Source organism: Scyliorhinus torazame, chromosome 5 (assembly GCF_047496885.1).
Source record: "Scyliorhinus torazame isolate Kashiwa2021f chromosome 5, sScyTor2.1, whole genome shotgun sequence".
NCBI classification, from domain to species: domain Eukaryota; kingdom Metazoa; phylum Chordata; class Chondrichthyes; order Carcharhiniformes; family Scyliorhinidae; genus Scyliorhinus; species Scyliorhinus torazame.
In genome coordinates, this window is record NC_092711.1 from 147114389 (window position 1) to 147135542 (window position 21154).

The 21154-nt window shown below is 48.1% G+C and overlaps 1 protein-coding gene and 1 long non-coding RNA gene across 2 annotated transcripts; one reads left to right on the plus strand and one right to left on the minus strand.

The window, feature by feature from the left end:
* The first annotated feature begins 1 nt into the window (after nucleotide 1).
* On the plus strand, nucleotides 2-4677 carry LOC140421932 (uncharacterized). Its single transcript, XM_072506915.1, has 2 exons — nucleotides 2-124; nucleotides 2735-4677. Exon 2 carries the CDS (start codon nucleotides 3093-3095, stop codon nucleotides 4098-4100), a length of 1008 nt encoding a protein of 335 aa, XP_072363016.1. The 5' UTR covers nucleotides 2-124; nucleotides 2735-3092; the 3' UTR covers nucleotides 4101-4677.
* A 4627-nt stretch (nucleotides 4678-9304) lies between these two features.
* Nucleotides 9305-17723, minus strand: LOC140421986 (uncharacterized). Its single transcript, XR_011947200.1, has 3 exons — nucleotides 17535-17723; nucleotides 14082-15113; nucleotides 9305-11267 (listed from the first exon to the last, which is right to left on the minus strand). It is a non-coding gene; the product is annotated as an uncharacterized lncRNA (long non-coding RNA).
* Between the last annotated feature and the right edge of the window lie 3431 nt (nucleotides 17724-21154).

Consider the following 21154-nt stretch of genomic DNA (forward strand, 5'->3'; position numbering starts at 1 on the left):
AAGAATCTGCCCCTCCGCCAATCAGATGCGGAAGTTGGAAAAGGAGGTTTCTGCGGAGCAAAGCTGTTGTTCCTTGAACCCTGACTGAGCTTGAGCTGCAGACAGACTTCTGTCTTCAACATCTGTGAGTAAAACACTTTCTTTTCTCCCCCTTTCCATTTCTTTTCTCATTCTCACCTTCAATTGGTCACTTGCAGCAACTGAAGGGAAAGGAAGTGAATCCAGGGAGGGTGCAGACTCTGCAAAGCTTGGCCCAGGTCGCTCTCTCTCGCTTAAAGACATTGACATCCTTTGCTCTCTCAGCTTGACACATTTATTTGCCTGGCTAAAAGGATGGTCTCTTTCCTGATGTTCACAATTAAAGGCTGGTTTCTCCAGGAGATGGCTGGCATTGATGGGGTCAGTAAACAGGCCAAATCCAACCCAGCCAGTTACTTCCCTGTCGGAATACTCTCCATCATCAGCAAAGTGATGGAAGGAGTCATCAAAGGTCCTATTAAGTGGCACTTATTCTGCAATAACCTGCTCCTGGACGCTCAGTTTGGGTTCCGCAGGGTCACTCAGCTCCTGACCTCATTACATCCTTGGTTCAAACTTGGACGAAAGAGCTGAATGCCAGAAGTGAGGTGAGAGTGACTTCCCTTGACATCAAGGCAGCATTTGACCGAGTATGGCATCAAGGAGCCCCAGCTAAACTGGAGTCAATGGGAATCGGGGGATAACTTTCCACTGGTTGGAGTCATACCTGGCACAAAAGAAGATGGTTGTGGTGATTGGAGGTCAATCATCTCAGCTCCATGACATCACTGCAGGAGTTCCTCAGGGCAGTATCCTAGGCCCAACCATCTTCAGCTGTTTCATCAATGATCTCCCTTCCATCATAAGGTGAGAAGTGGTGATGTGCAGTCATCCACAAACAATGTTCAGCACCATTCTCAACTCCTCAGATAATGAAGCAGTCCATGTCCAAATTCAGTAAGACCTGGACAATATCCAGACTTGGGCTGATAAGTGGCAAGTTACATTCGCGCTACACAAGTGCCAGGCAATGACCATCTTCGAAAAGAGAGGATCTAACTACCACCCCTTGACATTCAGTGGCATTCCCATCGCTGACACCCACACAACCAACATCCTGGGGGTTACCATTGATCAAAAACTGAACTGGACTAACCATATTAATACTGTAGCTACCAGGGCAGATCAAGGGTTGGGAATCCTACGACGAGTAACACGCTTCCTGATACCCCAAAGCCTGTCCACCAGACATCTACAAGCACAAGTCAGGAGTGTAATCGAATGTGCTCCACTTTGCTGGATGAGTGCAGCTCCAACAACAAAGAAGCTCTATCCAGGACAAAGCAGCCTAATTGATTGCACCCCCTTCCATAAACATTCAAACCTTCCACCACCTTCCAAACAGTAGCAGCTGTGTATACCATCTACAAGATACACTGCAGTAACTCATAAAGGTTCCTCAGACAGCAACTTCCAAACCCACAACCACTACCATCTAGAAGGACAAGAGCAGCAGAAACCTGGGAAGCCCACCACCTGGAAGTTCTCCTCCAAGTTACTCACCACCTTGACTTGGAAATATATTGCCATTCCTTCACTGTCCCTGGGGCAACATCCTGGAATTCCCTCCCTAACAGCACAGGGGATGTACCTACACCTCCAGGACTGCAGCAGTTCAAGAAGGCAGCTCACCACTACTTCGGAAGGGCAACTGGGGAAGGGCAATAAATGCTGGCCTGACCAGCATTGTCCATATCCCGTAAATTAATTTTTAAAAATTTAATATTGGACAGAGATATGTCTAGTGTTGTTATATGGTATGTATTGTAGATATTATTGATGGTTCTGTAATAAAATACATGGATTATTATTTCTACTTTTGTAACGTAGTACTGTACCTACATTATATATTTCCAGTTATAGTCATTGCAGCACTGACAGAATCCATTTGGGAACTCAACTCAATGCTGACTCTCTGTACAGCAATCCAGTCAGTGCCATTCCCCCTCGATATCCCTGTTCACCTGCAAGTTTATTTTCTTCAAGTAACCATCCTATTTTACTTTAAATTATTGATCATCTCGACTTCCACAACCCTTGTGGGCAGTGAGTTCCCTGTCATGACTAAATAAAATTCTTCCTCAGAATTTCCCTACCTCTAATCAGTAAATATACTTATATGGAGATTCTCTACTCTTGTACAGGTTTTAGTGAGTTTAGATTTGTTAATCAGCGCCTTCACGAAAACTGGGAGGGAAAATAAGTGAATACAATCTGTATATTACACACATTTTTCATCCAGTAATATCGACATATATCTGTCTGGCAGCCTGCATGAAGATTTTCAGGTCTCTGTGTCCAGGACAGGAAGCAGTGAGCTTGGATCTGTCAATGAGCCTGAATCAGCACCTTCAGGAGAATTGGGAGGGTGAATATTAGATACAATGAAAATGAAATGAAAATCGCTTATTGTCACAAGTAGGCTTCAAATGAAGGTACTGTGAAAAGCCCCTAGTCGTCACATTCCGGCGCCTGTTCGGGGAGGCTGTTACGGGAACTGAACCGTGCTGCTGGCCTGCCTTGGAGTGTGTGGGATTGAGATTTACAGCATTTCAGGGGAAGAGAGAGGAAAGAATGTTCGATATAAACTAGAATTGTCTGTTCTGAGTTTCTATCCTGTACTGACAATGATTCCTATTGTAAAATCTGTTTGCAGGAAGTTCGAACGAGAGGGGTTTGAGGCCGATATCTCAAACTAAATATCACATCAAGAACTGACTGAGTAACTCAATTCTTGGGATCATCGGCCTTTGAATCTAGAAGGAGAAATGTTTGTCTATTCTGTCTGCTTCACGAGATTTTAAACATTAGTGTGTCTGGAAAAGCACTGGGACACAAACACACACCCATGTGAGACTGTTACAGAGCACTGACTGTGGAAAGAGCTTTAACCAGTGACACAGCCTGAAAAAATACTACACCATTCACAGCAGGGAGAGACTGTATAGGTGTTCCGTGTGTGGACGAGGCTTCACTGATTGGTCAACGCGGTGAGACGCAAGATCACCTGGACCATGGAGAAACCATGGAAATGTGAGGATTGTGGGAAGGGATTCACAGCCCCACACGAGCTGGCAAGGCATCAACACAGTCACACTGGAGAGAGGTCGTTCACCTCTCAGTGTTTAAAGGGATTCACTGCCATTGGCAGCCTGCGGAGACACGAACGAGTTCACACTGGGGAGAGGCCATTCATCTGCACTGTGTGTGAAAAGGGGTTCACTGACATTGGCAGCCTGCGGAGACACGAACGAGTTCACACCGGGGAGAGGCCATTCATCTGCACTGTGTGTGATAAGGGATTCACTGACATTAGCAGCCTGCGGAGACACGAAAGAGTCCACACTGGAGAGAGGCCTTTCACCTGCTCTCAGTGTGATAAGGGATTCACTGACATTGGCAGCCTGCGGAGACACGAACGAGTTCACACCGGAGAGAGGCCATTCATCTGCACTGTGTGTGATAAGGGATTCACTCATTTACACAACCTGCAGACCCACCAGCGAGTTCACACCGGGGAGAGACCATTCATCTGCACTGTGTGTGATAAGGGATTTACTCGGTTACCCCACCTGCAGAGACACCAGAGAGTTCACACCGGGGAGAAGCCGTTCATCTGCACTGTGTGTGATAAGGGATTCACTCAGTTATCCCACCTGCAGAGACACCAGCGAGTTCACACCGGGGAGAAGCCGTACATCTGCACTGTGTGTGATATGGGATTCACTCAATTATCCAACCTGCGTAGCCACAATGTCACTCACACCAAGAGCAGGCCCTTTAAATGCTCTGACTGCAGGAAGGGTTTCAAAAGCGCTCAGCTACTGATGTCCCACCAGCGCATTCACACTGAGGAGAGACCGTTCAGCTGCTCTCACTGCACAAAGAGGTTTCAAACATCATCCAGATTGCGGAGACACCAGCGAGTTCACACTGGAAAGAAGCCATTCACCTGCTCTCACTGTGGGGAGGGATTCACTCAGTCGTCCAACATGCTGAAACACCAAAGGGTTCACAAGTGATGTTGGGTTAGATTCTGCTGTTAATCACATCCAGGACTGAACCTGGAGTGGGTGTAAGTGTTTGTCTCCTCGCCAACTCCTGGTGCTCGGACGTGGTGACCCTGGCGAACTACTGCTCCCCGGATCTGGAATACCCGACTGTGAAGTGCCGTCCAAACTACCTTCCATGGGAATTCTCTTCTGCCATCATCACGGCGGTCTACATCCCACCCCAGGCGGACGTGAAGAAGGCGCTTGATGAATTGTACACCGCACTGCTATAAATAACAATGAAGCAGAATACCCGGAGGCCTTGTTCATCGTGGCCGGGGACTTCAACCAGGCCAACCTCGAGTGTACTGCCAAAATTTCACCAACACATCTCCTGTCCCGACAGGGACCCCAACATCCTTGACTGGAAGTATCGGCAGTATCAAGGTGCTAAAGTACATCCTGTACTTTCCCACTAACCTGCAGACAAAACAGCTGCAACTGTACTGTGTATAAACGTGTGTTATTGTAACTACTCCCAGAGATGCTTCGGTTCGCTGAAGCATTCCCTACATGTTTGTAATAAAGATTCCCAAACTTTACCCAACTCTAGACTCCGAGTGACATTTGTCCCAAAACAACCTGGTGTCAGGAACAGGATCCACTGACGGCTCTGATTAAAGGAAAGTCCCCGTGGACAGCAGATACCGGGGTGAGTATTGTTTGTTTTATACCACCCGTGTTTAGTTCAGTTTGACTGACCACTGGGGACTCCTCAGAACCTCAGGGATCTGTTTCTGGTCTGTTTCTTTGACATCCATTCAATGCAATTTCAGTAACTGGAACATTTCAGGCAGGGAATTGTCGGTTTTACACCAAGGATATGTTTGGGGGCGATACTGAAGTCCCCGTGACCGAGAGGGTTTTGTAGCTGCCAAAATATGAGGGGATAAAGGCGTACGGGAGGTGAAACAGAAAGATTTGGCAGTTGGACAGAGTTTGGCGTGTGTTCAGAGGTCCCAGATAGGGGTCAGCCAGCATCATCACATCGATGGATCTGCACAGAAAAGGTCCAACCAGATGGAACTTATAAGGCCCAAGGTGAGGTCAGTGACGCGGGAATTTGAAGAAGTCTTTGGAGAGAAAGAGGTCAGAGTGGACCACAGCGGGAAAGGTAAATTTGAAATTTCTTTGGCCCTTTTCGTGACATTTTCTCGGAACCTTCAGTCAAGAAACATTAAAGCTGCATTTGCGCTGGGGGATCACCTCCAGAGGGCAGGGTTTCTGCAACCACCTACGGTGCCAGATGGAGATCGAAGACTTTGGAAGTTCAATAAGTTTGTCCATGTTTTGAACAATGTTTCAAGTGTATGGCACTTCTCAGTTAGATCAGTTTTGTCCAAGTCAGGTTGTCCCTACCTGAAGGCAGAAGCTGCCGTGCTTTATTGGTACGAAGGCAGGAAACTCTCGGGCATCTTTATGATGCATGTTGATGGCTGCCTATGTGGTGGTACTAGTGAGTTCCAAAATAATGTTACTGACAGGATCAGAACAACATTTAAGGTTGGAGCCAGGCTTCTGGGACCTTTAAATAAATTGGATTGGAAATCGGGCAGTGTGGGTCTGATGTGACTTTACATCAACAATCTCAGGGAGACAGTATGAACCCTGTCACAGTCAATGGGGCCGGGGCCTCACAGAAAGATGAAGATGTTTCCAAAGCTGGGACTGAGCTGCTGCAAAGTTGAATTGATGAATGGGGCCCACAGGCAAGGCTGGATACAAGTTTTGATGTCTTCGAGCTGAGTTCTGTAATGAAACATCCAGAGGGCAAGGATATTTAACAGGCAAACAAAACATTAAAAAATACAAGATGGAGAAACGTGTGCTGAAATTTCCATCTTTGAGTGAGCTGCAAAATATAAAATGGATTTTTTTAGTGATGCCTCACTCGGATGAGCCTGGCTCAGTGTCTGTACACTGAGTGATGTGTAAAAATCTCTTTCAGCTGAAGAACAGACAAACATTTCTCATTCTAAATTCAAAGGTCGATGATATTCAGCTCCCATGAATCGAGTGACTCTGTCACATCTTGATGTGATGTTTGGTGTGAAATTTCTGTCTGTAACTCCTCCCCTTCTAATATCCTGTAAAAGGAGTTTACAAAAGCCATCACTGTTAGTGCAGGATACCCAAATGAAATGTGAAATTCGATCCTATTGTAAGATCCGGGTTTGGCTCCAATCTCAATTGTAACACTCAAATCAATTACACGTCAGACTGTGTTGTGAAACTTACCTGCAGCTCCTGACTAGTTGCAGACCATTCCAGGTACAAGAATATTGTCACAGAATTTATTAAGTTAATTGTAATAAGTACAAAATCACAATAATTAACAAAGGCAGTGGATCAGTCCGTTCACTCTGGATCACCAGCTCTCAGCTTCCAGGTGACTGTGGAGCTGTCTCTTGTTCTGTTGACTGAAGTCTATCCTCTTTCTTCATGTTGTGTTGTGCACCGAGCTCGAGAATTGTAGCTCATTAACCCTTTCTAGTACCTACCTCTACGCATGGCTGGTAGTTTCCTGTGGTTCTGATTGGCCCAAGCAGCCCATGATCAGTCCCTGATTGGTTAAATGGGGCACGATCACTGTCTGATTGCTCTCTGAAGGATATCGGTCACCTTGCTGATGTGTGATGTCAGTTTCTCATTGTGGTGTCACTTCCTCATGATTAATATTCGTCAGGCTCATCGTCCTAACTGATGCCTAAAGTCACCCATGATTATTGTGGTACATTAATTACAAGCCTTATTTAATACTTCCTGTACACTCTACCTACAATGTAACTACTGTTAGGAGGCCCATTAACTACTCACACAAGAGACCTTGTAACTTATTAGTTCTTATCTCGAGCAAAGCTGATTCCACACCCTTAACGTTCAGGCTAAGTTGATCTCTCTGTCCTGAACTAATGTAATCCTTAATGAACAGGAGCAATCCCATCATCTTTTCCGAGCTTCATGCATTCCAATATGTCAAATACCCTTCAACATTTAGATTCCAGCCTTGGTCCCCTTTCAAACAAGTCTCTGTAACGTCTATCAGGACACACATTTATCTCTATCCGTGCTGACAATTCTTTTTTTTAAATTTAGAGTACCCAATTCATTTTTCCAATTAAGGGGCAATTTAGCATGGCCAATCCACCTAGCCTGCACATCTTTCAATTGTGGGGGTGAAACCCACGCAAACACGAAGAGAATGTGCAAACTCCACATGTCAGTGACCCAGAGCCAGGATCGAACCTGGGACCTCGGCGCCGTGAGGCAGCACTGCTAACCACTGCACCACCGTGCTGCCCCATCTGCGCTGACAATTCATCCAATCTCTGTCAAATGCTGAGTGCATTTTCAATCCATTTTCAGGGGTTCAATAATCCAATAGGGATTTCAAGTGAAACCTCTTCATCCAGCGAGTTGTGAGAATGTGGAACTCGCTACCACAGTGAGTGGTTGAGGTGAACAGCATGAATGCTGCATGAACAGCTGTATGTTGACAAGGGAGAAAGGAATAGAAGGATATGCTGATGGGGGGAGATGAAGAGGGCTGGGTGGAGGCTCATGTGGAGCATAAATACTGACAGAGACCAATTGAGCACCGACTGGCCTGGCCCAGTGCTGTAGACTCAATGGAACCGAGACAAATGTATTTATTTTAGATCCACCTGATAAAACTCTTTTCTTGGGATGGAGACATCACGGGCTGGGTCAGCATTTGTTACCCATTCATAATTGCCCTTGAACTGAGTGGCTTGCTAGGTCATTACAGTGGGGGACAGTTAAGAGTCAACCACATCTGTGTGGCTCTGGAGTCACGTGTGGGCCAGACCAGGTAAGGATGGCAGATTTCTTTCACTGAAGGACATTAGTAAAACAGATGGGTTTTTACAACAATCGACAATGGTTTCATTGTCATCATTAGACTTTTAATTCCAAATTTTTATTGAATTAAAATTTCACCATCTGTCCTGGTGGGATTCGAACCCCAGAATAATACCTGGGTCTCTGGATTACTCGTCCAGCGGCAATACCACTAGGCCACCGCCTCCCCCATACTATCCAGGATAAAATAAATGCAAAGTCATGAGACTGTCCAGAATGTACCTGTTGTATAGAACCTTGGTCAGACCGCAGCTGGAGGACTGTGTGCAGTTTTACTGCCCTTGTCGCCAGAGGGAAAGGGCAACAAAGGTTCACCAGACTTGTTCCGGGGATGGCAGGACTGCCCTTAGAGGAGAGATTGGAGAAACCTGGCCTGTATTCTCTAGTGTCAAATAATGAGAAGTGATCACAATGAAACCTACAAAATACTGAAAGGAATAGACAGGGGAGGTGCAGGTGAGATGTTTCCCCTGGTTGGGGAGTCTGGAACCAGTGGACACAATTTCAAAATAAGGGGGAAGCCACTTAGGACCGGTCTCGGAGGAGACATTTTTTTACTCAGAGTGTTGTGAATGTTTGGAATTCTCTACCCCAGAGGGCTGTGGGAGCTCAGTCATTGAGTGTGTTTAAAGCAGAGACTGACAGATTTCTAAATAGCAATAACACAAAGGGATATGGGGATAGTGTGGGGGACCCAGACTCTCACTCACTCACTCACACAGACTCACTCACTCACTCACACAGACTCACTCACTCACTCACACAGACTCACTCACTCACACAGACTCACTCAATCACTCACTCACACAGACTCACTCACTCACTCACACAGACTCACTCAAGTGGATGATCAGCCATGATTGTATTGAATGTTGGCGCAGGCTCGATGGGCTGAATGGCCAACTCCTGCTCCTATGTTCCAATGATACAAAGAAAAGTAGGAAAGTGAATTGTGAAGAGGACATAAGGAGGTTACAAGGTGATATAGATAGGTTAAGTGAGTGGAAAAAATATGCAAAATGGAGAATAATGTGGGAAAATGTGAAATTGTCCATTTTGGCAGGAAGAATAAAAAAGCTTCTTATCTAAACGGTGAGAGATTGCAGAGCTCTGAGATTCAGAGGGATCTGGGTGTCCAAGAGCATGAATCACAAAAGGCGAGTATACAGGTACAGCAAGTAATTAGGAAAGCTAATAGAATGTTATTGTTTATTGTGAGGGGAATTGAATACAAAAGTAGGTTATGCTCCTGTGAGCGGGAATGAATCCAAAAGAATCCCTCGACATTCAGGTCTGCTTCAAACACCAAACAGTTTATTGTTGTAACACCGGCGGGGAGTAAGCCTCTGGGCAAAGGCAGATACCTCTCCACTGAACAAAGGGAATCATCATCATTTATACAATTTCAAATAGTTAGTCAGCCCAACTCAGCCGGAAACGACCCAATCACAATGACTGTAGATTACACACATTGACTGGTAGACCCAATGAAAGTGGTTACTGGGCAGCAGGGAATTGCGTGATCAGCTCATGGACAGCTAGGGGGTTACTCATGAACTCATGATGCCTTCCAGACCCCCTCATCGACCATCCTTGGGTCTCGTGTATACATAACTCACTTATCTTAACCTTGTTACTGGCTGGTACCATTGTCAGAATTCCATACGAGCATCCCCCTTTGTGAGGGAGAGAGTGAGCTGACTGGTGGTGATTTAATCTGACGGTCACCACGGTCACCACACCTCAGACGAGGGACAATGTTGAGGAGGCGGGGCCTTCATGGATGGCCTCAGCCGGTACGGCAGTTGAACCCACGCTGTTGGTGTCGCTCAGTATCACAAACCAGCCATCCAGCCAACTGAGCTAACCAATCCCCTGAAATATTAGTTATTGCCTGTCTCCCATCACACCATTTAATGTTGTTTCTCAGTCCATGTCAGACAACCTGCCCCATACCTTGATCATTTTCTTCTGTGAGAAACACAAGAGATAAATTAAACAAAAGAACCATGTACCCTCCATGGCCCATCTCCATGGCAAGGTGGCATGCTTTAGGGGGATCCAAACAGAAATGGGAAGGAAACATCTTCCAACTTCCAAACCAACTTTCAATCTGTGATCCTTGTGAAATTTGAAACCAGGTATTCGCAACAAGGCTCGAAGAGCAACAGCCCACTGGAGTCAAAGTCGTGAGACCGGCCAGTCCAGCAGAGAAAACTCGACAACCATCCCCATTGACCAACTGTCAGAATGAACAAAATGTAGTCCTGGATGTAATTGAGAGTAGCAACACTAACAGCAGAATCCAACCCCTGTAATCACTTGTGAACTTGTTTGTGTCTCAGAAGCTGCGATGAATCACGGAATCCCTTCCCACATTCAGAGCAGGTGAACAAACTCTCCCCAGTGTGAACTCGCTGATGTGCCTGCAGATGGGATAACTGAGTGAATCCCTTCCCACACGGAGAGCAGGTGAATGGCTTCTCCCCAGTGTGAACTCGCTGGTGTCTCTGTAGGTTGGATAACCGAGTGAATCCCTTCCTACAATGAGAGCAGGCGAATGGCTTCTCCCCAGTGTGAACTCGACGGTGTGCCCGCAGGTTGGATAACAAAGTGAATGTCTTCCCACACTGAGAGCAGGTGAACGGCCTCTCCCCAGTGTGAACTCGCTGGTGTATCTGCAGGTGGGATAACTGAGTGAATCCCTTCCCACACTGGGAGCAGGCAAACGGCCTCTCCCCTGTGTAAACTCGCTGGTGTCTCTGCAGGTTGGATGAGGAAATGAATCCTTTCCCACACTGAGAGCAGGTGAATGGCCTCTCCCCAGTGTGAATGCGTCGATGAATCTCCAGCGCAGATGGGACTCTGAATCCCTTCCCACAGTCCCCACATTTCCATCGTTTCTCCATATTTTGGGTCTATTTGTGTCTCTCCAGGGCGGACAATCAGTTGACGCCTTGTTCACACACAGAACACGTGTACGGTCTCTTCCTGCTGTTTTTTCAGGCTGTGTAACTGATTAGAGCTCTTTCCACAGTCAGTGCTCTGGAACACTCTCACTCGGGTGTGTGTGTCTCGGTGCTTTTCCAGTCACACTGATGTTTTAAAATCTTCTCAAGCCAACAGACGAGGCAAACATTTCTCCTTCTAGATTCAAAGTCCGATGATGTTCATGCCCTGATGAATCGAGTGACTCAGTCTGATCGAGACGCTTAGTTTGAGATATCTGTCTGTAATTCCTCCTTTTCTAATATCCTGTAAAAACAATTTACAAAACACATCAGTGTCAGTACAGGACAGAAACTCAGAACACACGGGGACTTCCGGTTGCGACATGTCGGGAGCGGCCGCATATGAGGCAGCTCTCATCCGGGGACTTTGTTTTCCATCTTTTTCACCCGGTCTTTGAGGGGGTTTGGGGATATTTCAAATTTGTCAATGGGATAAAGCTCAATTACTGTGGAAATGTCCAAGAAACCAAGTTTGAAGAAGCCAGCGGGCAAAGAATTGTCATCCGATTCAGATTCTTTTCCAGGCTCATTGGAAACAAAATGGCGGCGGCTGCTGCCGAAGCGAAAGTTATAGTGTTGTCAGTTGAGATGCTCATGGGCATCTTAACAACAGCCGACTATCTCCAAGGATTTCCCTATATCAACCGAGGAGCCCCCAGCTCCTATTCAATTGATAAACGGTAAAGGGTGCAGGGCATGGGGGTGGCTCTTTCGATGAAGAGCAAGCAGATTGTCTCTTTAGAGGCTAAGATGGTCTTTTGGCTGATAATAACAAATCTCTATGTGCCAAAGTAGACGACTTAGAGAATCACTTCAGGAGACAAACTCTTCGCGTTATGGGGCTGCTGGAGGGATTGGAGGGCCCGCACCCGACTGAATACACGTCCAGGATGTTTGGGAAGATGGTGGGGAGGGTGAACAGTTGTTCCTTCCTGAGCTGGATGGGGCCCATCACTCGCTCTGTCAGACGCCTTGCCCAGGAGAGCCACCTCTGGCAATTACCGTCAGGTTCCACAGTTACCGGGATAAGGAACGAGTCCTGAGGTGGGCGAATGATCACCGTAACTACAAATGGGATAGCCATGCCATCAGGCCCCATCAGGATGTGGGGGCGGAGCTGCCAAAAAAGAGGGCGGCATTTATCAAGGCCAAGGCTGCACTTTTCATACGTGGTGTTCGGTTTGGGGTGGTTTACCCAGCACACCTCCCAGTGAGTTTTAATTCAAAAGACCACTACTTTTGAGGCGCTGGATGATGCCGATGCTTTTGTGAGGAAGCTCAGGCTCGGTATTTTTGTATTATATATGGGGTCTTGTTGTTTTTGGAGCGGGATTGTGGTTTTGGGGTCTTGTTGGGGTTTCTTGTACCAGTTTGTATTTGACTGTTTTTTTGTGGGGGTGGGGGTTTCCTTTATTTAAAGTTGGGTGCAGGTGGGAGGGGGGGGGTTGTTATGGTTACTCAGTTTTATATGCCCCGGGGGGGAGTTGCCCTGCGAGCTGAAGAAGGTAGTTAATGGGAACGAAGTGGTGGGGGTAACTGCAGCTCATTAACATAGTATAGGTTTTAGATTATGGGCTGAGTGTGTTGGTTCTGTTTGGCGTTAAGGATTGTTGAGCAAGGATTGTTGAGCTAAGGGTCTGGGGGGGTTCTTCGGGCTTTTGGTTGTGGTTTTAATGAGAGACGGGGAGATGGGGGATGGAGAGCTGGGGGATGGAGAGCTGGGGGATGGAGAGCTGGGGGATGGAGAGCTGGGGGATGGGGAGCTGGGGGATGGGGAGCTGGGGGATGGGGAGCTGGGGGATGGGGAGCTGGGGGATGGGGAGCTGGGGCATGGGGAGCTGGGGCATGGGGAGCTGGGGGATGGGGAGCTGGGGGATGGGGAGCTGGGGGATGGGGAGCTGGGGGATGGGGAGCTGGGGGATGGGGGGATGGGGAGCTGGGGGATGGGATGGGGAGCTGGGGGATGGGGAGCTGGGGGATGGGGAGCTGGGGGATGGGGAGCTGGGGGATGGGGGGATGGGGAGCTGGGGGATGGGATGGGGAGCTGGGGGATGGGGAGCTGGAGGATGAGGAGCTGGGGGATGGGGAGCTGGGGGATGGGGAGCTGGGAGATGGGGAGCTGGGAGATGGGGAGCTGGGGGATGGGGAGCTGGGGGATGGGGAGCTGGGGGATGGGGAGCTGGGGGATGGGGAGCTGGGGGATGGGGAGCTGGGGGATGGGGAGGGTTTATCGACAGTGACTACAGCTTGCTCTTTGCTCTGTTTTGTTGGGGGCCTGGTGGCCGACTCAGGTGGGCTCGATGCCGATACTTTTCCAGTCATTTTAGAATGATCTCTTTTGGTGGATATGGCTGACTGGGGTACGGGGTGGGTGGGGGTAAACCCTCAATCCGACTGGCCATTTGGAATGTGAGGATGTGAGGGGGTTGAACGGTCTAGTGAAGAGATCAGGGATATTCGCTTATGTGAAGAGTTTGAATGCGGATGTGGTGTTTTTGCAGGAGAGCCATTTGCGGGTCAGGATCAGACACGGTTACGGAAGTCTTGGGTGGGACAGATGTAGGTCCCAGGGGACCGCAGTGTTGATAAGTAAAAGCGTTTCTTTTTCAGCTTTTCGAATTCTGACAGATCCGAATGGGAGACACGTGATTGTCAGTGGGTCTTTCGTGGGCACCTTGATAGTCCCAGTACATGTGTCCACTCCGAATTGGGACGATCACAGTTTATATTAATAAATTACTGACCTCTATTCCTGACTTGGACACACATCAGCTAATCTTGGGGGGAGACTTTAATTGTGTTTTGGATCCTAGTCTGACCGATCTATGCCCAGGTCTGTGATTCCTTCGGGTGGCCAGAGTGGTGGTGACTTTCATAAGACCATATGACATAGGAGCAGAATTAGGCCACTCGGCCCATCGAGTCTGCTCCGCCATTCAATCATGGCTGATATTTTCTCATCCCCATTCTCCTGCGTTCTCCCCATAACCCCTGATCCCCTTATTAATCAAGAACCCATCTAACTTCATGGAGCAGATTGGGGGGCAGAAATTCATACCTTGGATCCGTTGTTATAAAGGCCTCCCACCACTAGTGTTTATACAAATATGCTGAGCTCAGGTTATTTTCAGTTGGATAGGGGCACAAGGCAGTGTTGCCCACTGTCTCTGCTTCTGTTTGCCTTGGGGTGGCATGGTGGCACAGTGGTTAGCACTGCTGCCTCACAGCACCATGGACCCGGGTTCAATTCCAGCCTTGGGTGACTGTCTGTGTGGAGTTTGCCCTTTCTCCTCGTATCTGGGTGGGTTTCCTCCTGGAGCTCCGGTTTCCTCCCACAGTCCAAAGATGTTCAGGTGAGGTGGAACGGCCATGATAAACATCCCCCTAGTGTCCAAAAGGGGATGGTTGGGTTACAGGAATAGGGTAGAGGTGTGGGCCTAGGTAGGATGCTCTTTCAGAGGGGCGGTGCAGACTTGATGGGCCGAATTGCCTCCTTCTGTACTGTAGGAATTCGATAATACTATGAATAAAGCCATTGGCTACTATGTTGAGGTTTTCCGGGTGATGGACAGGGTTAGAGAGGCGAGGGAGAGAGCACAGGGTGTCCCTGTATGCAGATGATCTGCTTCTTTATATCACGGACCTAGTCTCCATGATGGATGAGATAATGAAGCTTTTGTGGAGTTTTGACTCCTTTTCTGGGTACAGAGTAAATCCGGACAAGAGCTCATATTATCTGGTGATCCCCCAGAGAGGGGGGCTGACCTGGGGATGTTGCCTTTTAACCTTGCCAGATCCAGCTTGGTTATCTGGGAATCCAGGTAGCCCACGAGTGGGCCTCTCTTCAGAAATGTCAGTTTGCTCGGCTGGTGAATGAGGTCAGGGCAGATTTGCAGAGGTGGCAACCTCCCACTGTCTTTGGCTGACAGGGTTCAGATGGTTAACATGAACATCCTTCCGAGGTTGCTGTTTCTTTTCCAATGTCTCCCTATCTTTTATCTTTCTTCACAAATCATCCAATGTTAAAATCAATACGCTGATTACTTCTTTCATTTGGGTGGGAAGGACCCCGAGGATTTGCAGGACATTCCTGCAGAGAGAGAGAGAGACAGGCTTAGCCATATTTCATCTGTTTAAGAAGGGTAGCAAGGATAATCCAGGGAACTACAGGCTGGTGAGCGTTCCGTCAGTGATAGGGAAATTACTGGAGAGAATTCTTCGAGACAGGATCTACTCCCATTTGGAAGCAAATGGACATATTAGTGAGAGGCAGCATGGTTTTGTGAAGGTGAGGTCATGTCTCACTAACTTGATAGAGTTTTTCGAGGAGGTCACTAAGATGATTGATGCAGGTAGGGCAGTGGATGTTGTCTATATGGACTTCAGTAAGGCCTTTGACAAGGTCCCTCATGGTAGACTAGTACAAAAGGTGAAGTCACACGGGATCAGGAGTGAGCTGGCAAGGTGGATACAGAACTGGCTAGGTCATAGAAGGCAGAGAGTAGCAATGGAAGGATGCTTTTCTAATTGGAGGGCTGTGACTAGTGGTGTTCCGCAGGGATCAGTGCTGGGACCTTTGCTGTTTGTAGTATATATAAATGATTTGGAGGAAATGTAACCTGTCTGATTAGTAAGTTTGCAGACGACACAAAGGTTGGTGGAATTGCGGATAGCGATGAGGACTGTCAGAGGATACAGCAGGATTTAGATTGTTTTGGAGACTTGGGCGGAGAGATGGCAGATGGAGTTTAATCCGAACAAATGTGAGGTAATGCATTTTGGAAGGTCTAATGCAGGTAGGGAATATACAGTGAATGGTAGACCCCTCAAGAGTATTGAAAGTCAGAGAGATCTAGGTGTACAGGTCCACACAGGTCACTGAAAGGGGCAACACAGGTGGAGAAGGTAGTCAAGAAGGCATACAGTATGCTTGCCTTCATTGGCCGGGGCATTGAGTATAAGAATTGGCAAGTCATGTTGCAGCTGTATAGAACCTTAGTTAGGCCACACTTGGAGTATAGTGTTCAATTCTGGTCGCCACACTACCAGACGGATGTGGAGGCTTTAGAGAGGGTGCAGAAGAGATGTACCAGAATGTTGCCTGGTATGGAGAGCATTAGCTATGAGGAGCGGTTGAATAAACTTGGTTTGTTCTCACTGGAACGACGGAGGTTGAAGGGCGATCTGATAGAGATCTACAAAATTGTGAGGGGCATAGACAGAGTGGATAGTCAGAGGCTTTTCCCCAGGGTAGAGGGGTCAATTACTCGGGGGCATAGGTTTAAGGTGCGAGGGGCAAGGTTTAGAGTAGATGTACGAGGCAAGTTTTTTTACACAGAGGGTAGTGGGTGCCTGGAACTCACTACCGGAGGAGGTGGTGGAAGCAGGGACGATAGTGACATTTAAGGGGCGTCTTGACAAATACATGAATAGGATGGGAATAGAGGGATACGGACCCAGGAAGTGTAGAAGATTGTAGTTTAGTCGGGCAGCATGGTCGGCACAGGCTTGGAGGGCCGAAAGGCCTGTTCCTGTGCTGTACTTTTCTTTGTTCTATTATTGGGCAGCCAATATTGAAAGGGTGCTGGGGTTATTCAGAGATCTGAATTCTATATGGGGGCAGATGGAGACAGGCACTTGTCAGGGTCCAGTTTATGGGCCTTGGTTAATGCCTTGCTTCCGTTTTCTCCTATGAAATGTACCTTGAGCCCTGTGGTGGTGGCTACACTGAGGGTTTGGAGACAGTTCAGGCAACGCTATTGGCTCAGCTCAATATTGTTGTTGGCCCCTCTCTATGGGACTCACCACTTTTTGCCTACGGATTTAGATTTAGGTCCTGGAGGAGGGAAGCTCTGGATAAGTTTGGTGACTTGTTTGTGAACGGCAGGTTTATTGGTTTTGATGAACTGGTGGAAAAATTACAACTCGCGAGCTCTAATTTTCTTAGATGCATGATTTCCTACGTAAGGAGATCTCGGCGTTTCCTTTAGCACCCCTGCCGTCTCTGATGATTTGGATTCTATCTCTTGCTGACGTGGGTGAGGGTAGGATTTCAGATATCTACAGTCTGCAGAGCAAGCTCCACTGAATGAGGTGAGGAGAAAGTGGAAGGGGGAATTGGATCTGGTTTCTGTGGAGGGGGTGTGGAGTGAGGCTGTACAGGGTCAACACAACCTCCTCCTGTGTTAAGTGGAGCTTGACTCAGTGCACAGGGCACATCTGACTAGGTTGTGTGGTTTTGTTCTCGGGGGTGGCAGACAGGTGAGCTTGGTGTTCTCGGGTCTGGCGAATCATAAAAGGTACCATCATTTTAGCCAGACAAATAAATGTGTCAAGCTGAGGGAGCAAAGGATGTCAATGTCTTTCAGAGAGAGAGACCTGGGCCAACCTTTGCAGAGTCTGCACCCTCCCTGGATTCACTTCCTTTCCCTTCGGTTGCTGCAAGTCACCAATTAAAGATCAGAATGAGAAAATAAATGGAAAGGGGGAGAAAATAAACTGTTTTACTCACAGACGTTGAAGACAAGAGGAAGTATCAGTCTGGGTAAAGCTCAATATTCATTCACACAAAGCCCGCGCTCTGATTGGCTGAAGGGCAAAAGTCCTTCCGGTGGCCCACTCTTTCCTTTCGTCAACATTTCAGCGGGAAGTCAGGGCGGGGGGGTGGGTCTCTGCACATGCGCAGCTGCCTCTCTGTTATGGACATGCGCATTACCGGTCGACGTTGGGCCACAAGCGGAATTGTCGGTGTTTGGAGCATGCGCATTCGGAATAATGGGCCTGTTCGTTTTGGAAAGCCCGAGCAAAACTAAGGAGGTGGGTGGAAAGATTTGGAAATACTCTGTGGAGCCGCAAAACCTGATGAATAGTTGTCAGCTCCCTGATCCTGGTTCGGGAAATTCTTTCCCAGGTCCAGGCTCAAGTTAATGCCCAAAATATTTGTTCAGTGAGTGGAGGATGGGGAGGGGAAACAATAAGGTTAGACCCCGCCCCTCATTCACTCTGACTGGCTGAAGGACCGAGTGGCTATCTCCGTCCTCTAGCCCCGCCCCTCATTCTCTCTGATTGACTGGAGGACCGAGCGGCTCTCTGAGTCCTCCAGACCCGCCCCTCATTCACTGCGTGCTGGAGGACCATGCATCTGTCTCAGTCCTCCAGTCCCGCCCCTCATTCACTCAAATGGTTGACACAGTCCTCCATTCTCATTAACTCTGACTGGCTGGAGGGCCAAGCGGCAGTCTCAGTCCTCCAGGCCCGCCCCTCATTATCTCTGATTGGCTGGAGGACCAGTCGGCTCTCAGTCATCCAGCCCCGCCTCTCATTCACTCTGATTGGCTGGAGGACCAGGCGGCTCTCAGTCCTCCAGCTCCGATCCGTTACCTGGAGACTGGGCAGCGCATTCCCAACGTAAGGTATTCAAATTCCGGCTCCAAAATCACACCCTAGCGAGTAGGCCGTGAATCCCCAAGGAAAGGTTTTTTCATTGAGCTCCGAAAATCCGGACCTCTCAGTCCACTCCCTGGAAACTAGGCCGTGAATCCCCGAGGAAAGGTCTTTACACTGACTGCTCCGAGACTCTGCCCCTCCAAGTCCGCTCCCTGAAGACATGGAGAAAGAGGCGTTAGAGACTCGGTATTGGGGAATGAGAGAGGAAAGAATGTTCTCCAGGAACTAGAATTGTCTGTTCTGAATTTCTATCCTGTGCTTACAGTGATGTCTTTTGTAAACTCCTTTTACAGGATATGAGAAGAGGAGGAATTACAGACTGAAATCTCAAACGTAACGTCTCGATCTGACAGAGTCACCAGATTCCCTGGGATCTGACTATCATCAGCCTTTGAATCTACAAGGGAAGAAGAACTGTTTGCCTAATCTGACAGCCTCAAAAGGATTTTAAACATCATTGTGACTGGAAAAGCACTAAAATCCCCCCCCCCCCCCCCCCGCATGAATCAACATTGTGCCATTCACAGCGGGGCGTGACACATGTGAACGAGACTTCCAACTAATTTTCTGACCTGGAGAGACACAAAACATGGAGAAACCGCGGATATGTGGGGACTGTGGGAAGGGATTCAATGCACCATCTCAACTTGAGATTAATCGACGCATTCACACCGGGGAGAGGCCGTTCACCTGTGCTCAGTGTCGGGAGGGATTCACTGTGTTATCCCGCCTACAGACACACCAGCGAGTTCACACTGGGGAGAGGCCGTTCAACTGCTCAGGGTGGGAAGTGATTCACTCAGTTATCTCACCTGCGGAGACATCAGCACATCAGCAAGTTCACACTGGGGAGAGGCTGTTCACCAGCTCTCAGTGTGGAAATAAATTCTCTGAGTTATCCAGCCTGCAGACACACCAGTGAGTTCACACTGGGGAGAGGCCGGAGAAAGATGGAAAACAAAGTCCCCGGATGAGAGCTGCCTCATATGCGGCTGCTCTCGACATGTCGCAACCTAAGTCCCCGTCTGTTCTTAATTTCTGCTGTACTGACACTGATGTCTTTTGTAAATTGTTTTTACAAGATATTAGAAAAGGAGGAATTACAGACAGATATCTCAAACTAAACGTCTCGATCAGACTGGGTCACTCGATTCATCAGGGCCTGAACGTCATCGGACTTTGAATCTAGAAGGAGAAATGTTTGCCTCGTCTGTCAGCTTGAGAAGATTTTGAACATCAGGATGACTGGAAAAGCACCAAGACACACACACCCGACTGAGAGTGTTCCAGAGCACTGACTGTGGAAAGAGCTTTAACCAGTTACACAGCCTGAAAAAAACATCACACCATTCACAGCGGGGAGAGACCGTACACGTGTTCTGTGTGTCAACAAGGCGTCAACTGATTGTCCGCCCTGGAGAGACACGAGGAGACCCAAAATATGGAGAAACGATGGAAATGTGGGGACTGTGGGAAGGGATTCAGAGTCCCATCTGTGCTGGAGATTCATCGACGCAGTCACACTGGGGCGAGGCCCTTCACCTGCTCTCAGTGTGAGAAGGGATTCACTCAGTATTCTGACCTGCAGACACACCAGCGAGTTCACACCGGGGAGAGGCCGTTCACCTGCTCTCAGTGTGAGAAAGGATTCAGTCAGTTATCCAGTCTGCGGACACACCAGTGAGTTCACACTGGAGAGAGACCATTCACCTGCTCTCAGTGTGGGGAGGGATTCATTCAGTTGATCAGCCTGCAGATACACGAGCGAGTTCATAGCGGCAAGTGGCCGTTCACCTGCTCTCAGTGTGGGAAGGGATTCATTTCCTCATCCAACCTGCAGATACACCAGCAAGTTCACACTGGGGAGAGGCCGTTCACCTGCTCTCAGTGTGGGAAGGGAGTCACTCAGTTATCCCACCTGCAGTCCCCACATATCCACGGTTTCTCTCACCTGTGGAGACATCAGCGAATTCACACTGGGGAGAGGCTGTTCACCTGCTCTCAGTGTGGAAATAAATTGTCTGAGTTATCCAGCCTGCAGACACACCAGCGAGTTCACACTGGGGAGAGGCCGTTCACCTGCTCTCCGTGTGAGAAGGCCATCACCACGTTATCCAACCTGCGGAAACACCAACGAGTTCACACCAGGGAGAATTAACTCAGTTGGCTGGATGGCTGGTTTGTGATGCAAAGCGACTCCAACATCAGGGGGTTCAACTCCCGTACCGGCTGAGGTTATCCATGAAGGCCCCACCTTTTCAACATTGCCCCTTGCCTGAGGTGTGCTGACCGTCAGATTCAATCACCACCAGTCAGCTCTCTCTCTCTCTCAAGAGGGCAAAGCAGACTCTGGTCCTCTGGGACTTTGGCGACTCTTATTTCACACAAATACAACAAACATAGATTCCTTTAAGGAGCAAAAATCCAACAGGAAAAGTGATGCAACCGTGGCTAACAAGAAATGTTAAAGATTCCATTAGATCAATGGAGGAGACTCATAAAGTGGCCAAAATAGTCGTAAGCCTGAGGATTGAGAACTTGTTTGAGAATTCAGCAAAGGAGGATCAAGAAACTGATAAAGAGAAAATAGAATATGAGAACGATAAACATAAAAAACGACTGGAAAAGCTCCTATAGGATTGTGAAAAGGAAAAGATTAGCAAAGACCAATGTGGGTCCATTCCA

Excerpts from the sequence above, each read along its gene's own strand:
- LOC140421932 (XM_072506915.1), top strand. The coding sequence starts at position 3,093 with ATGGAGAAACCATGGAAATGTGAGGATTGTGGGAAGGGATTCACAGCC.